We start from the raw sequence: 26,065 nt of genomic DNA, 5'->3' as shown, positions 1-26,065 counted from the left end.
GGGGTCACATAGAAGAAGGCGCTCACAGCCAGGTCGCGGTGCCTCCTTCATCCTTAACCTCGGCTGCCGGCCCCCTGGGTCTGCGAAAGAGTTGGGGTTACATCCCAGTGGTTAGCGACGCTTTCGGTGGGTATGTCCACGTTGGGAGGCGTTACCCTCCCGTGAAGCTGGCAACAAGGACCGGCAGGTCCAGGCCCCATAGACAACGCCAGATTCGACTGTTAAGGCTCCAGGTGCTCGCCGCCTAACTCCTCCAGGAGCCCAGGCTGGGCTCGGGCTGCTCGGGCGCTAGGGACACCCGCCGCTCCCCACCCGAGCGTACGGGGTGACGTGCTCGCCTCCAGCACCTGGCTTCCGCGCGCCCCGGGAACAGCTGGGGCCGCGGGGACCGGCCGGGTGAGCCCCCGCCCCGCCACGCGCCGGGCTCTGCCTGCCTCCTCCTCCTCCTCCTCTCCCACCTCCTCCTGCGCGGTCGCCTCCCGCCGCCGCGGCCTCCGCCTGCGGCTTTGTTTTCCTCCCAGGTCTCGCTCCCCACACGTGATACCGTGTTATTGCAAAGAGCGCTCCGGAGCGCGGGCGCGCGGGGGGCGCGCGCACTTATAAAGACGGACCGCCGGGCCCGGGAGCCCGGGATCGCGCGGCGCGGAAGGGGCCGGCCGGGCGCGCGTGGGGTTCCCGGGCGGGGAGGGCGAGGCGGGCGCGCGTGGGTCTCAGCGGCGCCCGAGCGCCCGGGGCCGAGCATGGCCCGCCCGCGGGAGGGCAGGGCCGCCTCGCACAGCGCCCGCGCCCCGCGCCCTGCCCAGCCCGGGTCGCCGGGGCTCGCGGCCGCCGCTTAGCCCTCGCCACCCGCCACCCGCTCCTCGGGCACCGCGGAGCTGACGCCGCGGACGGACACAATGGCGGCGGCGACCGCCACCGCGGGCTCGGCCGCCTGCAGCAGCAGTAGCAGCAGCAGCAGCAGCAGCCGCGGCGGCAGCACGGACGCCGCGGCCGCCAGCGGGCTGCACACGCCGCCGCCGCCGCCCCCGACCACCGCGCCGCCGGAGCCGCTCCGTAAGCCGCGCGTGGACCCGCGGCGCCGCCAGGCTGCCCTGTCGTTCCTCACCAACATTTCTCTGGACGGACGGCCGCCGCTGCAGAACGACGAGTGGGGCGGCGGCGAGGAGGGAGGCGCGACCAAGCCGGGCGCGAGGGCTCGGCTCAGCCTGCTGGCCGCCGGCTGCAACGCCTTCTCGGCGCCCGGCACGGCGGCCGCGCCGTGGGCCGTCGGCTCCGGGTCCAGCCCTTGCCCCCTGCCGCCGTCCCTGGTCCCCCGGGCGTCGGGGGAGCCAGCGCAGCCGCCTCGCTCGGCCCCGGCCGGCCCAGGTGCTCAGCTGCAGCTGCCCGACGGGCCGGGGGTGGCCGGCCGGGAGCTGGAGGAGGACGATGCCTTCAGCAACGTGCAGGTGCCCCCGGCCAGCTTCCTGGGCTCCGGGACCCCCGGGGGTGCGAGCGGCAGCCGGGGCCGCCTCAACTCTTTCACTCAGGGAATCCTGCCCATCGCCTTCTCCCGGCAGAACTCGCAGAACTACTGCGCCCTGGAGCAGCCAGGCCAGGGCGGCAGCGCCAGCGCCTTCGAGCAGCTGCAGAGGTCCCGGTGAGTGTCCCGGACGCCACGCGCGCCCAGCCTTGCGCCGTTGCGAGGACAGAAACCGCACCGGGGGTGGGGTGGGGGCTCCCCCACCCCCCTGCGCCTGGCTAGATCTCGGGCATCTGGCGGGAATCCCAAGCCGCTAGGGCATGTAGAAGGGGAAGGGGCCAGGGAGTCTGTGGTCGGTCACACGTGGACACGAACCCGGCACCGGCAGAGCGGGTGCACCGCGCTCCTGCTTTGGCCGGGGAGTTGGGAGTTGGAAGGAGCGATTAAAAAGCGGTGCGAGGAGACCGCCGGCTTCCTGACCACGGGTCCAGACCCGGGGGCGCGTCCCCAGCTTCGGGCGAGCGGCTGCCGGGTGCAGTGGGTGGGGCCGGGCTGGGCCGGGCGGCGCTCCGGAGCCCCAACTAGTAACCGACACGTGGGAACCCCTCTGGAAAGTCTGTGGAGCCCGGGAAATGGTGTTCTTTTGTTTTTCTAAGAAATGGAAAGTTTTTCTGGCATTTCCTTGGTCCAGGCCTAGCATGTTGGGGGCAGAGGAAATGTGGCCTGAGACTTTTCCATTCCGAGAAAAAAAAAAAAAAAAAAAACTGGCGTGAGTTAGAAGCTTATTGAATGCTTGTGCGAGTTTTCAGCGGGGTGGGTGACATCTTACCGAAACGGCGAGACCTGCTTATTGGAGAAATCGCTGGAGTTCAGTGCCGTATGCTAGGGCAGTGCCCTCCACTCTGTGTGGACAGTGACAGGACAGGTTGAGGGAAAAGCCCAAGGGTGTAGGTGTGGCTCTGCAGGCTGCGGTGAGTCTTCCTCATTAGCATTTAAAGCCTCTTAAGAGATTATAGCGTTAGTTTAGGGAACCGAAGACCCTGTTTCCTCCAAAGGGATAGGCCCTGGCCAGCGTTCATTCCGTGGGAATCTAGGTAAACAGGGAGACGGGTCTCTGTTCCCGACGCTTTCCTGCGAAGCTCCCGTGAGGGCTCATTTGGCATGAAAAAGAAGGTGGCGGCTTGGAAAACTTAACTTCCTCAACTAATGAGATGAGAGAAGAACCAGCTGGGCTCGCCCAGAACTTTGCTGGCTTCCCAGCGGGAAGTCAGGCCGATGCTGCTACGGGAGTATTACAGTTCAGGAGCTCCCGGGCCTGAGCTAGGCAGGGTGTGGAGTCTGGGGAGGCAGCCTCCTGACAGCCCCGATGGAGGAGAGACAATGGGTGCAAGCCACAGCCCTGCTCTGGCGTCCCCGGTCGCCCTAGACCGCCAGAACGGTGTTGCCACCTAACCCCACACCCTGGCTCTTAATGACTCTAGAGTGTGAGCTAGAGCCCCACAGAGGGTGTGGACTGACGTGGTAATAAACTGGTGCTGTGAGCTGCCTGCAGGGCAGAGGAGCTGACCACAGCTGGAAATGGGGTTGCCCTCCACTCTTCCTCCAGGAAACTCATTCTGAAGCTAGAGTTTCTGTGTCAAAGGACATCCCGGAGCTTACTTGCTGTTCCTAGCCTTGGGAACCTTTACATGGTTTATTCACCCCTTCTGTCCAAACACACCTCCGGATGTTTCTTTGCCTGACACTCATATTGACCAAACTATTTGTGAATAGGTTTTCGGCAGTTTTGTTTGTTTGTTTTTGTTTTTCTTCTTCCTGATGGGGTTTCTCTGTGTAGCCCTGGTTGTCCTGGAACTCATTCTGTAGACCAAGCTGGCCTCAAACTCAGATCCTCTTGCCTCTGCCCTCTGAGTGTTGGATTACAGGCATGTGCCACCACTCCCCACTTGGTAGTTCTTAATGAAGGGGCAGAAGGAAGGTTAAAGTGACTGGGAAAAGGTCTGTGTAGCCAAGAACACCTTTGTCTGAAGTGTGCTATTTTTATGGTTCCTGAAAAGTGATTTCGCCTGTTCACACTCCCCTCAAGCCCAGGCAGCCAGCCCTCCGCTCTCCCTTGCCTGCCTGACCTGCTGGCTTTCTGAAGCCCTGTGGCCAGCGGCGAGCTCTCCATATGCTGCTGCACAAAAATGTCCCTGGGCTGTGAGCTGCCGATCAAACTGGACTTCCTATGGACTCTTTCCCAGCTCTGTGAGAAACTCTATGGGGCCGTGTTGCCTCTGGTTATGGGCCCTGGACACACAGCCTCACGCACGGACAGCTTCAGAGAGCAATCGCCTGTTTCTGTGCCGGCCCGTGTGCGATTGGGTCCCAGTTCTCACAAGCCCTGCCATGGCAGCTCTCAAATCCACTGCTGGCGAATCTGAGGTTTCTCATATTGAGTTTGTCATGGATGTACAAAAACCACAACTTCCAGACCTGGACTGTCTCTCTCTCTCTCTTTTTTTTTTTTTTACTTTTTAAAAAATATATTACAATTTGTTCAGTTTGTATCCCCACTGTAGCCCCCTCCCAGTCCCACCCTATCTCCCTCATCTCCTCCCATGCCCCTCCCCCAGTCCACTGATAGAGGAGGTCCTCCTCCCCTTCCATCTGACCCTAGCCTATCAGGTCTTATCAGGACTGGATGCATTGTCCTCCTCTGTGCCCCCCCCCCCTTCAGGGGGCAGTGATGGACTCTTAAAAGTCTTTCTGGTATCTTCCCTCTGGACTCCTGAGACACTGGGAGTGGAACTCAGTCAGGTCTTTACATGTGCCAGGGAAGCCTGCCATCACTCACCTATAACCCAGACTCTTAAAACCGATTAGGATGAATTGCTTTGCTGTCCACTGTTTGAACGACAGCAGGGAGGAGCATTTCTGTGGTCAGGCCTTATGGTACGTGCTCAGTAACCGTGAATCCAAGCGGTGGTTGCCGTCTCTGTGCATGGAAGGCATCAAAGGCATTTGCCCCTCACAGCTGCTCCACGTGTGGATTCTTTCACAGAGAGGGAGCCTGTGGGGCTCAGAGTGATTGCAGGACTGGCTAGAGTGGCCCCATGACTGAGGGGTACCCTGACCCGGTGTGGGACTGGAGAGGAACCTGGGTCTTTGCCATCCAAATATAGCTCTTCCCTTCTGTCCATCAGCCTTGTCACTTCCTCACCTCGGTAATTTTTGAGCCGCTGGCTGTAACAGTTTGTCTGGAACACAGCAGGCCAGTTATTCTCTGTGACTCCATAGCCCCTTTCTGTTGGTCCCCTGACATTTTTCTTCTCTGTTTGATCCTCCAGCTTTGTTTCTAGGGCTCCCGGGATCCTGCCTGGTTTTGTGGCCGGGGCTCCATGCAGGTGTGGGGTTTCTGAGATGGGAGCCGCCAGCTGGCAGTGAGTGTCACACCCTGCCTGTTTCCCCTGTGCTGGGCAGGGTGTTAGTAGGCGAAAGGGAGCAGATTTTGGAGATGTCTTTTACGGCTTCTTTTACTTTAAAAACACCATCTCAGGCCACAGCTGGCAGAAACCCTCATTCTGCTTCCAGGATCTTCTGACTGGCAGACAGCCACTCAGCAGTGCAGAGTGGAGCTCAGGTGTGATTGCCAGCCAGAGGGCTGCACGGTAACTGTTTAAAAACAGCACAGGTCTTTGCCTTCTAGAACACCTGAGTTAATGCAGTGCCCCATGCAGAGTGCGTCTATGCTGGAGAGAGACCGTACGATGAAGGACCCATGACTGGAGTGCTGGGGGCTGGAATGCTGGGGTTACCACTGTAGCAATGTGACCCTGAGCAGGGTGAATCAACCCCTCTGAGTCACTCACTTTCCTCTTGAGCTCTTTGGCCGGTGTCTTGGGCCCTTGCAAATGCCTTGGCTGTAGTTGACTTCCTGAATGCTAAAATTGACTGAATGCTAGATGTGAGCTAGGGGTCAGGGCTGTCAGGCTGTAGTTAACATCCCTTGGGGATCTATTCTTAAAAAGCAGGTGGCCCAGTCAGGCATGGTAGCCTTTGTCAGGAGTCCCAGGAGGATCAAGGCCAGCCTGGGCTACATATTTCCACTAACAAAAGCATTGAGTTCCTTCTATGATCCAAGGCAACTTAACCAGCCTCGGGATAACTGAGGGAGTGGCTGCGGCTCGGGCACCGTCCAGGTCTGACTCCCGGCTGGATTAAGTCGGTTGCCCAGAATCACACAGCCCTTCAGGGCATGCCTCAGGCTCCTGGCGGATTTCTTCTCCTGGTCATTTAGGGGCTTGTGCCACCTCCCTCTGTGCTGCTCCCACATCAGGGTGGAAAGTTGCTTCATGCTGCTATAAACCATAATCTCTGAGATTTTATTGGAGAGAAAAAATGCAACCCATCCAGGAGTTCTGAGCCAGTGCCCTGGAGGGGCGACGGTCATTCTTCCCTAACTTTGCCACCTTGCTTTGTGACTGAGCTCCTCAGCAGTCCTCCAACCCAGGCTACCTCAGAGCCATTTTTCAGCAACATGAGTTTCATTACAGTGGGCCAAAGGACATTAGCAAATAGGGACATTAGCAAATAGTCTTGGCTGATGGCAGAGGCACCCTGGTGTGAGCTCACACGTACTAGCAGAATAAGAGGAACAGTATGAGCTGCTGACCTGCTCCAGGACCAGCTGGAGAATTCTGGGCTCTCAGCTTCAGCTTCTTCATGGTATTAAAGGCTTAGAATAAATGAGCCTGCCATGTCCAGGGCTGGTATTCTCAGTAAGTCCTGTGGCCTGCCGTGAGGGGCCAGGGTGTGTCTGGCTGGGAGGCATAGGCTAATTTAACTGTAGAATTAGATGTAAAGCGTTGGTGAATTTTTCCATGGACCTGCTTGGAAAACAGGCAATGAGTGAGTGAATGAATGAGTGAGTGACTCAGCAAGTGTCGGTAGACTTTTATCTTCTTTTGAGAGAGGTCTCAAGTAGCCCATACCAGCTTCAAACTTGCTTCAAAACCACGGATGGCCCTGAGTTTCTGCCCCTCCCAACGCCTGTCTCTTAAATGTTGTGATTCTAAGAAGGTGCCACTTTCAGCCAGGCCACCTGAGAAACTGGAGGGTCACGTTGGACTCCAGACAGCAGGAAGCCCGAGTTTGCCTGAGGTGGCCATTCCCAGCCAACGCCTCTCCCTCATCCAGGAAGTGGGCTGTAGCAACCTTGCCTGCCCAGGGACCCATTTATAAAGTGCTTTTGTAGACGTGGAATTGCAGCCCTAGGCCAGAGCAGAGCAGAAGCCCAAGGTCACACAGCTGTCCGAGGGCGACCTTGGCTGCTTTGTTTATCTGCCAGGTGTGTGGAAGAAACTCTAGTCACTCTTGTGAATCCATTCAACAGAAGCTGACCATGGTGAATTTCAATGACAAGGCTCCGCTGTGATCACAGACACAGAATTGGGTCCCTTGCTGTGTGACACAAGTAACCACGTGACCCAGCAGTGACAAATGGCAGGTGAGCTCTTGGCATGAGCTCCCACGGGGCAGGGGTGCTTTCACCCTTCCATGGGAGCCCTGGGACAGGACCCTGGACACAGTGTTATTATTTAACACAAGCAGCAGTTATGAGGCTTCAGGGAGTCCTGTTTGCGACAATCCTGAGACAGCGTATCAGTCCTGTTTTAAGATGTAGAGAGGTTGAGTGACTCACCCAGGTCCCTCTGTGTGTTTGTGGAACACCGTTTTAAGGTCTTCGGAATCTGCTGGTGCCTGCAAGACTGTCACCGTTTCTTTGATTGACTTCAGCCCTCAGAAACTGACCCGGCGACCTCAAAGGTCACCGCCCACACTGGTTTCTTTAGATTCCTACCTTTGTATCATCTTAGGAGGACCTCTGTGGGCTAAGGAAGCAGGGCTTTCTAGGACCACAGTTGTGAAATCTCATTGGGTACCTCCCTGAGACCCCTTTACTGATCCTCACTCCCCTGATCCTGCCCCTGCCCTGTTGTCTCGATCTGGTGGGTGGGGCCAGCTCTGCTTGCCACCCTTCTGTCTTCCTAGCCTGATCACACTGCCGCCTTTCTGAGGCTTTTGTCCTTTGTTTGAACACCGCGTATCTTCAAAGTGTCACGTTGGACCCCAGTCATGGGTCAGCAAGGTGCGGCCCACTGACCTTTTGCACATCTGTTTGTTGGAAACAGCCACACCCACTCATGTCTGGGTTGTCTTTAGCTCTCCTCCTCCGATGATATCCCCTGGCTTGCCCCAGGAAATCATGCCACCTGTGACCTGATGGGTCAGTGCCCAGAAGGTGTGCAGGTGTACCAGGCCCGTTGCTGCCCACCTTTGGCGCTGTCCTAGATGACATGGCATTCTCCAAGAGGACCCCTTTCTTCTTTCGGACCCACCATTCCTTCTCCCTGTGTAGGGTGACTTTCCTGAGACCCACATCTGCTCCTACCAGACTTAAATTCTTTATAATTTTTACAAAGTAGCCTTTGGTGGCTCCTGGTTGCTTCTGCCCCTCCCCCAACACATGGGGTTGGCTCTCCTGAGGCCGCCATCACAGCTGTGTAGAGTCCCCACATTGCCCACAGGACTGCCATGCCTCTTACGCATGTGTTTTCTCCCCGCCCCCCTTCCACTGACCTCCTGGCTTGTGTGCTGTCAGCCACCCTTGGGTGGATCATTTCGGGGCCACATCTCACCAAAATGGATTTCCTTTTCTGCAGAGTGACCACAAGATGAAAACCAAACCCAGTTCGCTGACCACCTGACAGCGGGGAAGGTTTGGTTTCGGTTTGGACAGTGCTGGGTGGGGGTCAAACCCAGGGTCTGGCTCTACCCAGATGTCCCATTGGGAGGTACATCCTCAGCCCAGTAGAGAAGCTAGATCCTGGCGCACATCCTCTTCATCAAGGTCATTGTCCCACATTACTGCTCCCCTCAGCTTCCCAGGCCTTTTTCCCCCCCAGCAGCCACTCCTGCCCCAGCTCATTTGGTGGCAGGGCACTACCCACCTCCTCCTCTGTCCTGCAGCCTCACGGGCTCGCCCCCACCATATGCTCTAGAGAAAGTTAAGGCTGCTTATGTGGCCTGAACCATTGCACCTGTTCTCCTCCTGCAGCAGCTGAGAAACAGGGGCAGAGACCTCACTCCCTTCCCTTGCTGTGTGTTGTAGCTTTATCTGCTCCATATCCCTGCGGGATGAGATGAGGAGACTGAGGCTGGCTGAGTTAAGGAGATTTGTCTAAAACCCGTTAGCTGTGACAGTGAGCTGTATTTGTAGGGGAAGTATTGACGGAGCTGATGGTGACTCTGAGCTGGGTAGTCTGATGGTGAGCTCTGAGTAGCAAACTGAGCTGCTCCAGGCTGGGGCTGTTCCCACCCTAGGAATCCAGACCGCCTGATCTCCTCCTGGCTTCCTGAGAGCTCTGTGCCCTGGGGGCTACCCCATGAGGACACAGTTGTGTTCCTTTTTCCCCTCGGGGGCTGTGCCAGTGGCCACAGAAAGCATATGGAAAATCAGCTTCTGAGGAACCTGCTGGGTAGCTGAGCATGGTGGTTCATGTCTGCAGCCCCAGATTCAAATGGAGGCAGGAGGACCAGCGTGGGTTCAAGACCAGCGTGGGCTATGTAGCAAGGCTCTGCCTCGATTAAGGGGAACAAGGGATCTGCCACAAAAGATGATGTGCATGACCCCCAGGATTACTGTTTTCCACTTCTAAACACAAGGGCTGTGGATGTAGGTGAGTTGGCAGTGTATCCGCCCAGCCTACAGGAAGCCCTGAGTTTGAGTCCTCAGCACCACAAAAGGAAACAAAGGCCAAATTCGTTGCATGTGTTTGGTTTGTGGTAAAATTTAAAACGAACCTTTCAGGGCCGGAGAGCTGGCTCAGTGGTGAAGCACATGCACTGCCTTTGCTGAAGACCCGAGCTGGCCCCCAGCACCCACATTGGACCGTCACAACTGCTTGTAGCTTCAGACCCAAGGATCTCGTACCCTCTCTTGGCCCACAACTCTGCATACACATAACTTACACATTTCAAATATATTTTTTTTAACCCACAAATTCTTTTCAGATACTGAAGTTGCAATCCTCTCTGCAGCCCCTTGGTGCTGTGTGGAAATTGTAAGCTTATTGGTAATTTTTTCATTTACCAACTACAGTGCTGTGGTTTTGGTTTTGCTTGATATTTTTTTTTTCCTGAGACTTCTGGGAACATTTCATTGATCAGGGTTTCCCAGCCTTTCTCTGTTTGTGTGAGGAGTTTGGATGATTGCACACCAGCTCATCCTGAACGAGGTTGTCATTGGTGTGGCCTGAGGCTTATTGCTGTGTTTAACCACAGAGATGAACACTTGCAGACTCTAGACTGTAGATAGAGCCTTGGTTAGCAGTTGGGGTGTTGCAGTGTTGTGGGAGGGTATGCAGGGGCTCGGTCTCACTCTTGATCTAAAGGGTCCCATTTATATACTTAAGTCATGATAGACTTGAAGAAAATTAAAACCAACACAAGTGTAATAGAGTATTTGCAAGGGCCAAAGATCTGTATATTTAGAATATTGGTTTTTATTTTAAAACATTTTCCTCATTGACCCAATTGTTACTAAGCCACACTGTCTGCTCTGCTCTGTAGCCCAAGGTAGGCTGGGCTATGAAGAATAGATTGGAAAAGCGTAGGAAGCTCTCTGCGTGGGGCGCGCTAGATGCTGATCCCGTGCGGAAAGCTGAGTTGAGTGCAGTTTGCTTGAGAAGGCTGTGAAGACATGGCGGTGACTGGCGTGTGCCGTGACTGCGGCATTTGCTCGGTCCGGTGGGACTTGTGAATGTGACTGGTTTGGAGCTCACAGCTCTTCAGGGCATTCAGAGAGGCGGCGGGGGACGACAGGTTAGAAAGTGGCCAAGGGTGGTCAGGTTGTGGTGCCAACTTCTGTGTTTTGTAGTTCTGGGAGTTTTAAGACATCCAGAAACCTTACCCCTAGAATCACATCACTTAGCAAAAACAAAGGCCCCCGTTCAGTACTGCAGAATGTACCCTGCTAACTGTCTCTGGTCCCCACTTGTATTTGTTAACCCCATGAGAACAGAGAGCTTAGGGCTAGATCCGCCGGTGTCCGTCACGGTCAGTGTGTTAAAGGGCAGAGTAAAGCTCTGCCAATTTTTGGGACTGCAGCCTGCACATCAGGCATGCTGTTTGGCACGTGATATCCTCCTGGGCAGGCCAGCAGGACCCTGGGTTGGAAGGAATGGTGGAAAATTTCCCAAGAACCCGAGAAGGGCAGGCCCTCCCATGGGCACCGGCAGCTGTGCCTCATCTCTCTCACACCCTTTGTTCTTCCAGTGGGTGAACAGACTGAGAAGGGGTAGGACCAGCATGGAGTCCCCATGGCTCTGCCACTCAGCAAACCTCACCACCACCCACATTCCCTAAGCCTCCGTGTGCTCATCTCTAGTTCGGGGATAACGGTTTCTGCCGTGTAGAATGTATTCATTTTCTTGTTGCTGTGACTGAATACCTGACAAGGTCTTGAAGATGGAATATTTCAGATAACGGTTCAAAAGGGGTGTGGCCCCTCATGGCAGGGCCAGCATGGCGGCAGGGTCACATGCTTCTGCATACTGGCACTCAGCGGCCTTCCTTTCCCCTTTTTAGTCAGTATGGGACCCTAGTCCCTGGGATGGAACTGCCTCCATTCAGGGCGGATCTTAGCTTTTCAGGTAACCTCCCCGGACACACCAGTGTGTTTCCGTTCCGTTGACCCTGTTAGCAAACCATCCCAGGGGTCACTGGGCTGGGGGAGCTGAAGCCTCTGCTTGTATTGAGAGTTGGCTGCACCCTGCCAGCCAGCCCATGCTTTCCACCTGGGGAGCACCAGGCCAGGCCTGGGAAGGTGGTGGGCATCTGAGGGTATGGCACTGGGGTAGCTAAGTCACCATACCCTCCTGTGGGTGCTGATCTTGCCCAGTCCCCGTCCCAAATACAGCCAGACCAAATTCGTCCTGTTTGCCATTGCTAACTTGGCCGGGGGGAGTGAGGAGGGGAGGCACCAAGCCCATCTTCCTGTTATTGGGAAAGGCAGTCAGGAGATGCCTGGCTCCCACCGGGCACCCTCAAGGCAAGCTGTGGGGAGATGCTCTCCTCACTCCCTTTGCAGAAGTAGGGTTCCTGCCCTCCAGCCAGGTGCTGCGGCCTGCCGTCCAGGCTCTAAGTGGCTTCCCTCTCCAGCGGGAGGGCTCCTTGGTGGACGGACAGGACAGTGTGACGATGACACATACAGTTGTCCATTGCTCTTCAGTGCCTCGGCTCATTGCTGTTGGAGGTTCCTTCCCATAGCCCCACCCCTCGCCCTTCCCCAGCCAAACACTTAGAATTTGGTTTGAGGCTCCCAGGGATAACCCATCTGGTGCTGTGGTGGCAGCAGTTTCAGTATGAGCTCTGCAGGTGTCTGAGCCAGGCAGGGGCTGCTGAGTTGTTAGGTGAAGGAGGCCCAGTTCTTGTTCCTGAAGAGAAGCAGAATTGCTGTGCCCAGGTAGCTGGGCTCTATCGGAAGTCAAAGGCCATCTGAGGGGGAGCCACTAGCAGGGCAGGTGCCTGGCATTGACGCCCACTGGAGGCTTCTTGAGGGGGGTAGACTCTCATTCCAGAGGGGACAGGGAGTCTTTTGAGCAGGAACAGGTGTGATGGATGTTTTAGGCACACCTAGGAGAGTCACCTCTGCCTCCAGTAAGTTACCCAAGTAAGTTCCCAGCTAGGCTTGCTGAGATCATATCTTTGTTCCTTGGAATCAACAGTCTCTCCAGGAAGAGTCCACAGCCATCCCCTGCTTTGGCGGCACCTTGTGTTTGCTCTTGTGGGGTGTACCTGGGTCCCCTCCCTATGCCCAGGCCGTGACCTGTTGGCCCAGTTACTCCTGGGCCTCTGGCGTGCAGCCTGTCGTAGTGAGAGTATGTGATGGCACAAAACCGTGTAGCTCCTGGCCAAGACACAAGAGAGCAGAGAGACTGGACTTCTAAGTGTCCTGCAGATGACCCAGTGACCTTTGACCCAAATTTGGGACCTTTGGGTCCCAAATGACCGAAGGCCTTTCGGTAAGCAGGGCACAGACCCTTGAACACATGGCCCTCGAGGGACATCCCAGATCTAAATTACAGCAAAGTCAGTCTCCAAACCGAAATTAGGGGAAAGGAGTCCTGTAGGTGACAAGGTCCATGGGGTTAGATGGAGGCGGTGTTGTGGAATCTAAATTCCCTTATGGATCTCTAAGTTTTTGTTCAAATCTTTGGCAGGCCTTGGAGCAGTAGATCTCTGACATGGTCTAACAGTGCCCTTCTGAAAGACAGGTGGGGAGGCCTTTCTGTGGTCTCCTGTGTCACAGATAAGCACTAGGAGAATGTGGAATGTTAGCACACAGAGCTGTGCCTTCTAGGGAATGGATGAAATACCTGTTGCCCACAGGAAGGCTGGGAGTAGACGTGGTTACTAGCCTGGTGCCCTTTGCCTTGTCTGTGTGGCTAAAGACTTTTCCAGCACTGGACTCCCCCAATCCTCCTTTATCGCCAAATGTGTCTTTCTTAGTCAGTTTCCAGAACCCATCTTTATGGACTCTGATCTGGATTTAGCTTACTTGGTCCTCAAAGAGATCTGTGTGTGCTTCGTTGCACACACGGGGCCAAGTTAGGTGTCACCAGAAGGGTTTTCACCAAATCAAGCCATGCTTAAACAGGCCCACAGTAAAGCCCTTGGAGTCAGATTCCTGAAGTTTGAACCAACACCGGCTGCTGAGCTGGAATGCCTCTTGCCTCCCGAGGTGCATCTCGCTGCGGCCCGATAAGGCCTCAGAGACCCCGTGGCCAGCACTTGGTGCTCTAATCATGAGACGCTTTATGAAAGCCTGCCTTCTAGCGCAGAAGGAAGTCCTGTGTACCAGCCCTGCTTGGAGTGGTGAGTGGGGCCAGGGGAGGCTCCCATTTAACGAGCAGTGAGTTTGAAGTCCAAATCCAATGATCATGCTCTCTGTGAGGCACATGGAATGTAATTCTCACTGAGACGTGGTTATTAGAGACCAGTTACCCTCCTGTAGTTCTGCAGACCCTATGGGCCAGTGCCATCCTATCAGGAAGGGAACTGAGCGTGCTAGGCGGTTCTCCAAGTCCCTAGAACCAGCAGGCTGGGACTCCACCTGACCCCAAAGGCCGTGCGTTTCCCCTCTGTGCTGTTGCCGTTTGCCGTGGGTGACATCTTACCTAATGTGATTGGGGCTCGGCGCCTGTGCTGTGGGATGCCACCGTGCACACCCACAGCGTGAGAAGGCCACATTTCACGAGTTCACCTCTGCCTCAGACACAAGTGTTTCACGGAGGCCAGGCGGATTGAAGCACGAGGAATGTGCTGTCATTCCAGGCATCCTGCAGGCGGTATCACCGAGAAAGAACAGAGCTTGCACGGCTCAGTCAAAAGGTGCAGCATTCAAACTGTTTAACGTTAGCTCTCTGGAGCCGGGCAAAGAAGAGTCAAGACTGAAATACACGGGAACGAGTAAGATGTGTACGGGCTGTGGAATCTGGCACAGGAGGAAATATTTACATGAGCATTCAATATTGATTTTTTTTTTTTTTATATTGTCACAAATTGGTACCAGCTGCCTGCCTTTTCAGACACACTCCCGAGCCGAACTCTAAGTTGGACAGCAAATAGCATTGCCATTTGGAATGCTGTTTGATATTTTTTGGAAGTTTTTGGTGGTTGTTTTCAAAAGGAAAAGAATACGTACTACAGACATCTAAAACAGCACTTTTGTGAATGGTGAGTAGCAGATGACGCCCCAGGGAGGAAGTCTCCAGTTTCTTTTTATAACCCTGGCAAAAGTGATTGAGGTGACATTTCATTAGAGATGGCACCTCCCACTCCCACTGGGAATTACTTCAGCCTGGTGTAGCCATGTCCAGCCCTGGTCACTCCATTTCCTTTTTTCTTCAACTTTGGGTCACAGGAAAAACACAGTGTTCTGTCTGGGGCTTCCGGGCCTCGTGTGGCTACGTGTGCCTACGTGTGGCAGGATCTCAGGGTCATGGCATGGTTGAGTGGATTTTCCCTACGGTTGAAAACAGCGGTTTTCATTTGAGTCCTGGGTGTTTAGCCCAGCAGTGTTTTCTTATGCTGCAGGCAGTTTTTCTTGCTGGATGTAAATGCTTTGTAAGATAAGGTTGGACGGCGTGAGGCCTCCTTAGGCCTGGGCATTGGGGAAGGCCTGAGGCACAGCCTGGAAAGGTGAAATGCGTGTGAGGCTGTGGTTGGGGGATGCGTGCTGACCACTCAGCCAGTGCATTTGTTATACTCAGCTAGGGTTTCCACTGCTGTGGTTAAAACACTGACTAAAATTAACTTGGGGAGGAAAGGCTTTACTTACCTCACAGCTCTTAAGTTCATTCCTGAGGGAAGCCAGGGCAGCACTCTGGAGGCAGGAACAGGAGCAGAGACCTTGGACAAGGGCTGCTACTTACCGGATTGCACACTCTGCTTTCTTGTAGCACTCAGGGCCACCAGCCCAGGGCCGGCACCTCCCACAGTGAAATGGACTCTCCTGTATCAACCATTAAACATGCAACTGCACCACAGGTTTGCACACAGGCCAATCTGGTGGGGAGGACTTTCTGAATTGAGGGCCCTTCTTCCAAAATGACAGTAGCTTGTGTCAAGCTTCTGGCCAGGTGGGGAGACAGTGCGGAAGCTTGAGGCAGCTGGTCACCTCGTGTCTACCGGCAGGAAGAAGCATGAGAAGAGCCCTTGGGCTCACCGTCCTCTTTACCTTCAGTCTGGGATCCTGTGAAATAGCGTCACCCCAGTCAGGGTGGGCCTTCCCTCCTCAGCTAAGCCTCTCTGAAAATACCCTGATAGGCACAGCTGGAACTGTGCTTCTGAGTGGCTGAGCCAGTGATAGTGAAAATTAGCCATCATATCTGGACCAAGGTATAGCCCGCCATGGCCGGGCTGTGCGCTCTCACGTGGGGACTCCACACGCACAGAATGAGACAGGGTGAGACCTCTCAGCTCTGCACTTCTGTGGACAAGAGGCCCAGAGGGCAGAGGGTACTAACTGTGCATAGAAGTCTTCTTGGGGGCCAGGTCCCTGCCCATCAGTACCTGTACCTGTCCCTTCACAGATGCCTATATACCACGCAGGTGAGTTTCTAGAATAAATGTCATGCTGACAGAGCATTCTCATTGTTCTTCCCCCCCCCCCTTTTTTAACAAACTTCGTGGAAACACTGAATTAGGAAATGCTGAGCCAGGCTCTGGTTCCTCAGAGCCCCTGGTCCTATTTTCATCATCCAGTCAGTACCTAGCCTTGTTTTCTGTGTTAAGAAATGCCTTATTTAATGCGTGCTGTTCCCGTGTGGTTGAGCCCACAAATGACAGCCCTGCGACACATGTCTCAAAGGCCTATCACAGCTTCCTTGTGCTCGGGAACACTAAACTACACATTAGCTTTATGGTTTGGACCGTCCTAAGCAGTAAAAAAGTGCCAGGAAAGGACCAGTGCTTGTTGGGGTCAACAGCTAAGAAAGCAGTGCTTCCTGGTTCGTGTCAGTCATTCAGTGCAGTGGGCACGTTCCTCTCGTGAACAGGATGTGCGTTTGCTAGAGGAGCTACTCCGTCTGACTCTTTGAGTTCTGTGTTTGCAAATTTGCTTGCGTTTTGCGATGTCCCCATCATGCGATGTGTGATCTGATACCTGCATTTGCCTGCTACCAGGGACCAGACAAGGGCACGCTGCTTGCTGCACACCTAACTCCTAGAATGCGTGAACCATGAGGAGTCTGTGTGCTTCGAGCTTATTACGGCGTTCAGGGGAACCAGGGCTAGAGAAAGTGATTTTTTTTTTCCTCTAAATGGCCTCATCCACTCTCAGTCACCCCTCACCAGCCCCTGGAGGTGTGAGGGCTTGGTCCTCTTCTCTTTGTGGGATGAGGGTGCCAGGAATGAGAGCGCTCACATGGTTGAGGATCACAGGGGAAAAAAAAAGAAGACCTGGCTTGGGTCTGTTTTCCTCCTGTGTGCTGGGCTGGCAAGAGAGGCCCAAACCAGAAAGAATGCCTTACTCGGAGGAGGTAAACGCTGGCGCTGTATCTTGATACCATTTCTGCAGCTTGAATCCTGCACTGTTGACCTTCCCTCTGGGACTTGGGGCAGTTTATAAATAAAGCAGAGCAAGGGAGGGGAGATGGCTCATTCATGTGCTGAAAGCACGAGGAACTGAGTAAATCTACAGCACCTGTGTGAAAAGCCAGCCTTGCTGCGCACTCCTGTAATCCCAGTGCTGGGGCAGGGAAGACAGCCAGGTTCCAGAGCCCCGCACCCAGATAGCCTGGCCTAAGAGGTCCCAGTGAGAGACCCTGCTTAAAAAACAAAAACAAACAAACAAACAAAAAAGGTGGGAAGTGATTAAGGAAGCTACCCAAAATATCATTTTGTGTGTAGCCTCTATACTGACACACATACACGAAGGAAGGAAGGAAGGAAGGAAGGAAGGAAGGAAGGAAGGAAGGAAGGAAGGAAGGAAGGGAGGGAGGGAGGGAGGGGGGGGAAGGGAAACAGAGAAAGAAAGAGAACCAGTCTTTCTGATTCTTGGTTCCCTATTCGGAAATAGGGTTAAATGTGAGACTCAAGTGAACGAATCCAGACTTGGTGCTCAGACCTGTGCCTGGCGCCCACAGACCCCTGAGTTTTAGCCCAGGACTGCAGTGGGTATGCTGAATACCCAAGAGACTGAGCCTGGCTCATCACCTGCAGCCCCGAAAGAATGACAGGAACGGCACGGTGTTGCTGTGATCCCATGGCTCCAAGCCAAGGAGAATTTTAAAAATTTTCAGTCCCTTTGGCCCATGTGGGTTGCTTCTGAGCCTGGGAAGTCTGTTTCAAGGTTTATAGGTTTGTTGTTGTTGTTGTTTGGTTGGGTTTTTTTGCTTGTTTGTTTGTTTGTTTTCATGAATGGGCAGCTAATCAGATGAGCAGATATCAGCAGGCACCTGCTGGGCTCCCATCTGGGCCCGTGAAAGTGTAAGCAATAGGGGATGAGAATACAAGAGGTCACAGAAATGAGCATCATTCACTTCCGTGCTACTCCCGACACCCCCTACTCCCGACACCCCCTGCCACAGCTACTTACGCATATTTAACCAACCTGCCAGTTTTCCCTCCCTCCCCTCTGCTACCCAGCAGCACTACGGTGGTTTTCACGCCCCATGAGCATGGGAAGGAGGGAGCCGTGTTTCGTGGAGGGCCTATAGACTGACGTCTGTCCTGGACCTGGACAGACCCACCTTGTGGGTGTAATGCCTTTGTGCAACAATGCGAAGGCTGTTGTAATTTCCACACCTGTGTAATTATGATACTATTTAGGAAACTGCTCACCTTTCCTTTTCTCTGGGACTGTGCTTAAACAGTTCTTCCCCACCTCCCCGCCCCTGTCCACAGCTCAGTGGCCTAAAACGAGCGCCTCGGGTAACACTCGGCAAGCGCTCTTATGCCAATGGAGCAGCCTAGGAAATCCCAGCGAGGCTGTCCTTACCTTCCAGACCAAGGGACCAGAGGGAGCTTTTCCTGTGTTGACGATTGTCCCGTTATTTGACTAAATGACTTGACCTGACCTGCTTGGGTAAGTAATGCACACTCACGGGAGTACTGTTTGTGGGAAACCCCTCTTTTCCCGAGAGAACAGGGCGCGGCTCCCACACACATGCATTCCATGCCCTGTTCAAGTAGACCTGCTCTGTATGGTTTCATTTTATTTTATTTTTTCTGCAGTATATATACTTTCTAGCAGGGAACAAGAGATTCTTTCTTCCTGTCTGTTGAGTTTTGCCTGGGGCGATGGTGCAAGATATTCTGCTAAATAGAATCCAGTCAGATGATCCCAACTGTGTGAACTTGTAAAAGACATCTGTTTAAGTTTAAAAATAAATAATTAACACAGGCACCCACACAGAACGTTATTGCTCCTAGCAAGATTAAAGTTTGTTGGCTGGTGCAGAGGTGCTTTGTATTTCTCTCAAAAGAATTCTTTTTATTTCATCTAAAGATAAAAATTTAAAGGAAGTTCAGGTTTGGTTCTTTTGCTCCCTTTTAAAGACGCATTTGTTACCCGGTTGCCTAGTTATGCTGCCCTCCCAGGCCCTGGATTCTTTCCTCTCCCTTGGAGACTGAGGCAGCTCTCATCTGTTGCTACTCTGAGATTTTCTTATCTAAGAGAAAAATTAGCCCAAGTAAAATTCTGGTGATAGGCTGATTTTCAAATAGGGGTTTTGGTAGATTATGGCTTCCTGGAAGCTTGACCTTAGACATGGCAGAGAGGAGGCTGGAGAAATGGCCTAAAGGGCAAAACGCTTGCTGTACAAGCTGAGGACCTGAGTTCAAATCCCAAGAACCCTTGTAAAAAGCTGGGGTAGTGGTGTGTGTCTGCAGCCCTCGTACTCAGACAGTGAGTATGGAAGGCAGAGACAGGAGACTCCTTGGAAGCTTTGTGGCCAGCTGGTCTGCCATTTGCACTCATCAACAACAAAGAGAGCCTGCCTCCAATGAGGGGGAAGGTGGGAACCGACCTCTGGGTTGTCTTCTGAGAGACCCCCACGTGTGACCACACACTCTACGAGTGACACAAGCACACACATAACATTTAACGCACGCGCCGACACACGCCTGCATGCACACACACACCCCTTATCCAAAGATGCAGGACTGTCTGTGATGTGTTCAGGGCTGGGCAGAGCCTGTGTAGAAGGCCGTGGGCGTGCTGTGGACGGCTGTGACGTCACAGCACCCGTATGGCTGGCTGGGCGTTCCTGGGGCTCTGCTTGGAGGGCCGCCGAACACAGCCCTGAAATCAGCAAGGCCAGGTGTCACAAGCATGCGCAGGTGTGCCGTGAAGGCATGACTATGGGTTGAATGTGAAACGTCCCACACAGGCTCCTGTGTTTGGGTCCTTGGCAGGTGGGGCTATGTTGGGAGGTTATGCCCGGCCCTGCTGGCCATCTCATTTCTGTTACTGATCCGGGAACACAGCACCCACACAAATGTCAGGGATTTTTTAAAAAATAATTTATTTAATTTTATGTGCATTAGTGTGTAGAGGTGACAGCTCCCTTGGAACTGGCGTTACAGACAGTTGTGAGTTGCCATGTGGGTACAGGCACTTGAACCCGGGTTCTTTGGACAAGCAGACATTACTCTTAACTGCTAAGCCATCTCTCCAGCCCCAAATGTCAGGGATTTAGGACAAGTGGACAAGGCATGACAGTTAAAGTTGTACATACAATTCCCTTTAAAAAAAAACTTTTTATTATTTGTGAATTTTACATCCTGTATCCCAGTCCATTCATCTCTCTATCCCCTCATATCTGCCCTTGCTCTTGTAACCTCCTCCACATTAGAAAACATCCCCCCCACACCACACACACAAAGACACACACACACACACACACACACACACACACCCCAAAACAAAACAAAAACAAAGCATAGACAACATCTCACTGTGGAAGCTGTGGTGTGTCACAGTGTGTCCCACAGGACATCCCCCTGGCCACGCATCTTCACTTACAAATGTTCATTCCAATGAGTCACTTGTCTGGTCTGAGATCTCTGGCTTCTGTGATGCCAGCAATTTTGGACCCTCACAGGGACTCCCTATATTGCCCTGGGTCATTGTTGCCCTGGGTCATACAGATTCTGCAGCTTTGCATCACCTTTCATAACCTTTCACGACTCCCAACTGTTTGCAGACGATATAGGTGTTGGGGTGGGCCAACTCAGTGCCGTGGATCTGGGCTTGGGTGGTAGCCGAGCTGGTCAATACACTGGCTCTCTCTCTCCGCACCACCAAGGAGAGTTTTCCAGGACTGCTCTGGCTAAGCCATTCAATGCAACCATTTGGCAGGAGGCAGGGCCGGCTCACCCGTACCCACACCACCAGAGCCAGCTTCGCTGTGCTGCCCAGTCAAGGCACAGGGGCCCTCCTCCCTACCAGGGTCCAGGCCAGCTCTCCTGTTCTATCCCCAGGACTGGCTCATATGTGCATTTGCCATCAGGGCCTGATATCATGAGTGTTGCAGCTGGTGAGGGGCAGGGCTAGCTCTCCTGAGCTCATGACCTTGTGAGCAGCTTTCCACTACTGCTGGAGGTGTCCAGGGTCGGGGCATCACCTCTGTGCCTGTGCCACCCCGTGACAGATGAGTGGCTGGCTCAGCTTTCACACACCGGGCCATTGGGGCCAGTTTACCCACACCCCTGCCACCACAGCGAGCTTCGCTGTGCTGCCTTATTGAGACGCAGGACTGCTGTCCTGAGTCCCACCACCAGGTGAGAGATGGGGTCAGCTCTTCCAAGTGCCAAAGCCAGTGAGAAGCGGGACCAGTTGTGCACAGCCCCTGGATATATACATGGTCCCCGGTGGCTGCCCTGACCAGGGACGTCCCACGTTCTCTAGCCGTATTATGAACTGTGGACATCAACACCAACCCCTGCCGCTGCGTAGCCGTGGACCCAGACATGGTCCTCAGCGGCAGCTTGGGCTGGGACCTCACCATGGACCCAGACATGGCCCTCAGTGGCAGCTTGGGCTGGGACCTCACCATGGACCCAGACATGGCCCTCAGTGGCAGCTTGGGCTGGGACCTCACCATGGACCCAGACATGGCCCTCAGTGGCAGCTTGGGCTGGGACCTCATCACAGCCCCAGGTGGCGGTGCTGGCCACTCACAGCAGGCTGCTCCTCTCCACCCTCGAGTCTCCAGTTCCATCTCTCCTCATATGCTCAAGCTGTTCCACTTCTTTCTCTCCCGTCTGTCCACCACACACTCACACACTGGCAGCTCCTGCTGCAGGCTGGCCACGGGGCTGGCGGCTCCTGGGTGACAGCCTCATCCCTGCTGCGTGGTGGTAGGTTGGTCTGCATGTGCAGTATGCCGGAGGAGGATAGATCTGTGGGCGTCCAAAAGTCTCTGTCTTCTTCCTCTCATGCTGCACTGCCTGAATTTGATTTGATTTGGAGTCTTAGGCATAAGGCAGCTTTGGCCACCAGGCCAGGCTTGAAGGGAGACTGCCGTTGGCCCTGCCCCTGACTGACGAAGAACACCACCAACAAGGTGTTTCTGTGCCCATTGCCAGACTGTCTCTAATTCCATCGCCCACCGTTCTTCCTTAAATTTGCAAAGTGTTTGCCTTTAATGAGGTCTTACATGATGCCCAGCTGCCCAAACTTCTGAGCGCAAAGGGGTTTGTCTTCCCTTGGCCCCCCAAGTAGCTGGGGCAACAGGTAAGCACCATTGCTACCACAGGCCATGGTTCATTCAGAAGGGACTTTGGCCAACAGAGCAGCCTCACGGTGAGGACCAGGCTCTGAGTTGCTCACTCTGCCCTCACAGTGACGGAACACCTGACAGAAGGCAGTGAGGGGAAACAGATTTATTTTGGCACAGTGTCAGGGATCACCACCGTGGCAGAGGCGTGGCTCCAGCTGTGGCAGTGGCTGCTTGCTCACACCGCAGCAGATCAGGAACAAAGATGGGACAGACATTATTAGACAGCCAACTCCCAAGTCCTTCCGCAGAGCTGGCGGTTTTCTTCATTCGTTTCTTCTGGGATGTCTGTATGCGTGTGTGCCAAAGGCTGGGTGGAAGGCATTGGACAAAACATCCTTGGTTCTTACCCTCAGGGAGCTTGCTGTCCTGGAGAGGGGACAAAAGATAAACAATTATAAATATAAGCCACACTGAGTGCACAAGGAAACTGTAAGAGGAGGCGTTGCTTCAGATGGGAGCAGTCAGGGAGACCTTAGCCTTGCTTCCTGCCGGAAGGTGGGGAATGGAGGAAGGAGTGCCAAGGCCATGGGGCAGTCAAGAGCACATTAGGGAAGGAGGGAAACTGCCTCAGGGAAAAGGGACAAGGCTGTTTATGCTCTGTGGACTGTGGGTCTCATGTAGCCCAGGCTGGCCTCAAACTCAGTATGTAGCCAAGGATGACCTCAAGCTGAATCCTCATGCCTCCAGCGCTTTAGTGCTGAGATTGTGTGCATGCACAATCACACCTAGTTTTCAGTGGTTCTGGTGTTGGATCCTGGGCAATGCTTGCTAGGTTAGTGGTTTCTCAGCTGAGCTACAGCGCCAACCCCTGTGGCATTTTCTGACCGCAGTCAGAGAGTTACAGTGACATGAGTTCAATCCCCCGAACCCACAGACGCTAAGAAAACTCGTTTCTGGAAGCTGTCCTCTGACCTTGACACATGCACGTGGCCTGTGCACGCGTGCACAGACTCACAGTAAGTAAATGCCATTTGAAAAATTAGAATCCCAGGACCGAGTGGCCATTATCCTGGTTCGAGGTTTAAGCATCCGGCCTGCTGTCTCAGAGCCCTGTGGCCAGCATGGTTAGTGACCATCACGCTCTGGACGGAAGTGGGATCACTTCCACTTTCTCCTGAAGTCTCTGAAGGCCTTTCTAACCTCATACCGCCCACAGATGGTGTCGGTAATGAGCTTCACTTGGTGGGCTAGGGTTGGGCCTGCTCTGCCTCAGGTCCGTGCATGCCAGCCAGGCGGCTCCAGAGGTGACCAGGTAATGTTTAGATTTTAGGACATGTGCACACATGGATGGGTCGGGTGTTATCGACTGACTATATTATGTGCTTATAGAGTGAATTGTTTTGAAAATTAAAGAGACCAGGCGGCGTGTTTTTGGAGTGAGTTTTACTCATGAACCATCCTGTGTCCCATCCTACCTGTGGCTGGGAGTTGGCTGAGGTCGTAAGAGCAAATGCTGTGTACAGCATCTCCTTGTCCAAAGTGAGTGTCCCCGCACCCCTGCATGTGACATCTCTGCCGAGTGTCCCGGGCAATGGAGAGCTGGCTGCTGCTTCCCATTTTATAACACAGGGACCCGGGAGGAACCAGCTCGGAGTGGCTTCACCAGGGGGCAGGAAGCTGGCGATAGAAACCCTGTCACCCTTGGGCCCGTGCCAGACTCGCTTGATAGAACTCAAGATCATTATCAGCAGAAATTATTTCCTTTAATCTCCTGGGAGCATGCTTTAATATTTTCATGCTTGCTTAATGATAATTTTGATTCTGCCTTTTTTAATTAAGTCAAAATGAAACCTTCCCAGGCTACTTGTGGAGACTTCGCTGAGAAGGGCTGAAGAATCGGGCCCTTCACTGTTCTCATTACCCCCAGCAATCCTCAGGCTCCGGAGAATCCAGCTGTGGGCCGCTGCTTTTCAAAAGCTGTTTGAAATTCAGGGCCTACCTTATTTACTATGTGCTTTGCTCTGTGGTTCTATGAGTGGTTTCAAAATACACTTCAAAGAGCTAACAAAGGTATGGTCTTCGGAGGAATCATGTTGGTTAGATTCTATTGATGATAATCTGTGAGTGGTAATTTGGTGCTAATCATTTAGTGTCTGGAAGTGTGTGTGTGTGTGTAGAGTATTTTGTCTGTAAGGTCATTGTGTGTGCAATTGTTATGTACCTTGGAGGCATGAGTTCCTAAGAGAGCCAGACAGGGACTATCAGTGTGGGGCTACAGATGAGGTCTGCCAGAGGGGCGGCGAGGGCTCTATCTGCAGGGAGGGCAGGGGAAGGCAGCAGGGGCCCTTCTGACCAGGGCTTGCATTTAGTCCCTTAGAGATGTCTGCGTGTGGTCTAGCCTTCTTGAAGGGAAGGGGACATTTGTTTGGGGGCATGACCCAAGAAAGGAATGGAAGAGATCCCGCTGTATAGCGATACGGGCTCTTGGTCAATTTCTACTCTTATGGCCACCGTTAAACATGATGGAGAAGGTAGGCTGATGGTCCCCAGGGTGCCACCAGCCACTGAGAAGGAAGGCAGTAGACCTCCCGAGGCTGTCACTGTTCCTTTCACGCTGGGACAGGTTACCCAGGGACAAATCAAACCCCAAGGCAGTGCATGGGCCTGGTGCCCATTTGTCCCGAGGACGTGGGTGGAGGGGGATGAATATCGTCCCCCTGTGTTTCCCACAGCGCTGTTGGCTCCAGAAGGTGGACACAATCCAGGTATTCACAGAGCAGTGACAGCGGTAGGCATGGTGAAGCCATGCATGCAACAGAGTATCCTTCGGCCCTCAGAAGAAGGGGAGCCAAAGGGGCCGATGTTACTAGTCCACTTCTCTGAGTTGCCTAGCACGGTTAGATGAGGGTATGGGAAGTGTAAGGGTGGTGGCCATGGGCCAGAGGAGGAGAGGGGAACCAGCATTCGGTGGGTACAGAGGGTTTGGAGTCATGGGCGCTCAATGGTACTGATGGCTGCACACCAGTGTGCGTGCCTCAGTGTCAGTAGAACACGTAGATGTGGTTGTGATGGTAAATGCCACATCTGTCTCCCCATAATAAATCTGGAGGGATTTAAGCTGTGGGAGAGCCTGGAGGAGGGCTCAGCACTCCTCGTGGGTGTGTGGAATCCCCTGCCCAGATTATCCGGTGTCCTGTACTGGGGATATATACCCAGCAGAATTACTTTAGGTACCCATGGTACAGTCTCTCTACTGGGCCGCAGTTGCCTGGAAACCCGGTCACACCGTGTAACATCTGTCATCTCCCACCGGTTTCTAAGACAGCTGCCTCTGTGATGACGGCACCCCAGCTAAGCACGGCCCAGGGTCCGTAGGTTCGCTTCCTGCAACCCCCAGTCACCTCTTCTCTTCAGGGGAAAGCTTAGACTGTTTCACCCTCTCAGCAAAGTCACTTCCCCTTGGAAATAAGCTTTGAAGGTGAAGGCAAGAGAGAGCTTGCTTTTGGCACAAGCAGCTGGAAAGAGCTTTGCTTCTTTTGAAACAAACTTCAGGAAGAATGGTGAGGACTTAAAAGGGGCAGAAGGAAGACTGGAGCCCTGTCCCTGGAGTCAGCACTAAGGGGTTTGAAGTGGTGTGATGCCAGAGGCTCTCCAAAGCTTTTGGACGGCAAATGTTTGAAGACGCAGACGTGCTAGTAATTATGTGACTTAATCATGATACCTAGCAAACCATGGCATTCTCGCCCTATGAATATGAAGGTGTGTGTGTGTGTGTGTGAGAGAGAGAGATGCCAACGGTCTCCCATGATGATCAGGGTTGCTCCTCTGTGGGTCGTATAGACAGCTAGCTGCAGAATAAGTGAGTCGTGCCTGATGAGGTTTTGATGCTGGTCTTCAGACTGGGCCAGCATCAGAAGGGGCAGCAAAAGCCCCAGCGAGGGGACAGGATGGTCAGACAGCTCTCTGCTTCTGCCAGATCCCCTCTCTCTGGAAGACAGCCCTCCTGCTTTCTTGGATGCACTAAGCTACTGGCTCAGATATGGTGTGTGTTCCTTTAGAGAATGGGACCCCTTCCTGCCACAGCTGCCCGCTGGAGGGCTTGGTGGACAGGGTGGCTCCTGAACCATGCTGTGTGGGACTTCTGGGTCTCTCCCGTAGGTGACTTGCAGCAGTTCAGGTCCATCTATAAGTGCCTGTTTTTCACAGCACTAATAGCTGAAGCTGAACTATTGGGGTTCTATGAACCCAGGAAAATGGGCTCTTGATGATTATGAGGCCTTAAATCTCAGACCTGATTTAACAGGCACAGTTCAGTGTCAGGATAAGCCTGCCA

General features: G+C 53.7%; 1 protein-coding gene across 2 annotated transcripts in view; it reads left to right on the top strand.

The window, feature by feature from the left end:
* The first annotated feature begins 426 nt into the window (after positions 1 to 426).
* Cables1 (Cdk5 and Abl enzyme substrate 1) overlaps positions 427 to 26,065 on the top strand; it is a 98,508-nt gene continuing 72,869 nt past the window's right edge. For both annotated transcript variants that reach the window (XM_021645414.2, XM_021645413.2), the window contains exon 1: positions 427 to 1,636. In XM_021645414.2, coding sequence (XP_021501089.1) covers positions 897 to 1,636 — 740 coding nt within the window. In that variant the 5' untranslated portion in view covers positions 427 to 896. The remainder of the gene's footprint in view (positions 1,637 to 26,065) is intronic.

The sequence above is a fragment of the Meriones unguiculatus genome, chromosome 2 (genome assembly GCF_030254825.1).
Source record: "Meriones unguiculatus strain TT.TT164.6M chromosome 2, Bangor_MerUng_6.1, whole genome shotgun sequence".
Classification (NCBI taxonomy): domain Eukaryota; kingdom Metazoa; phylum Chordata; class Mammalia; order Rodentia; family Muridae; genus Meriones; species Meriones unguiculatus.
The sequence above is the reverse complement of the archived record's forward strand: the minus strand, read 5'-3'. Positions and strand labels throughout refer to the sequence as shown.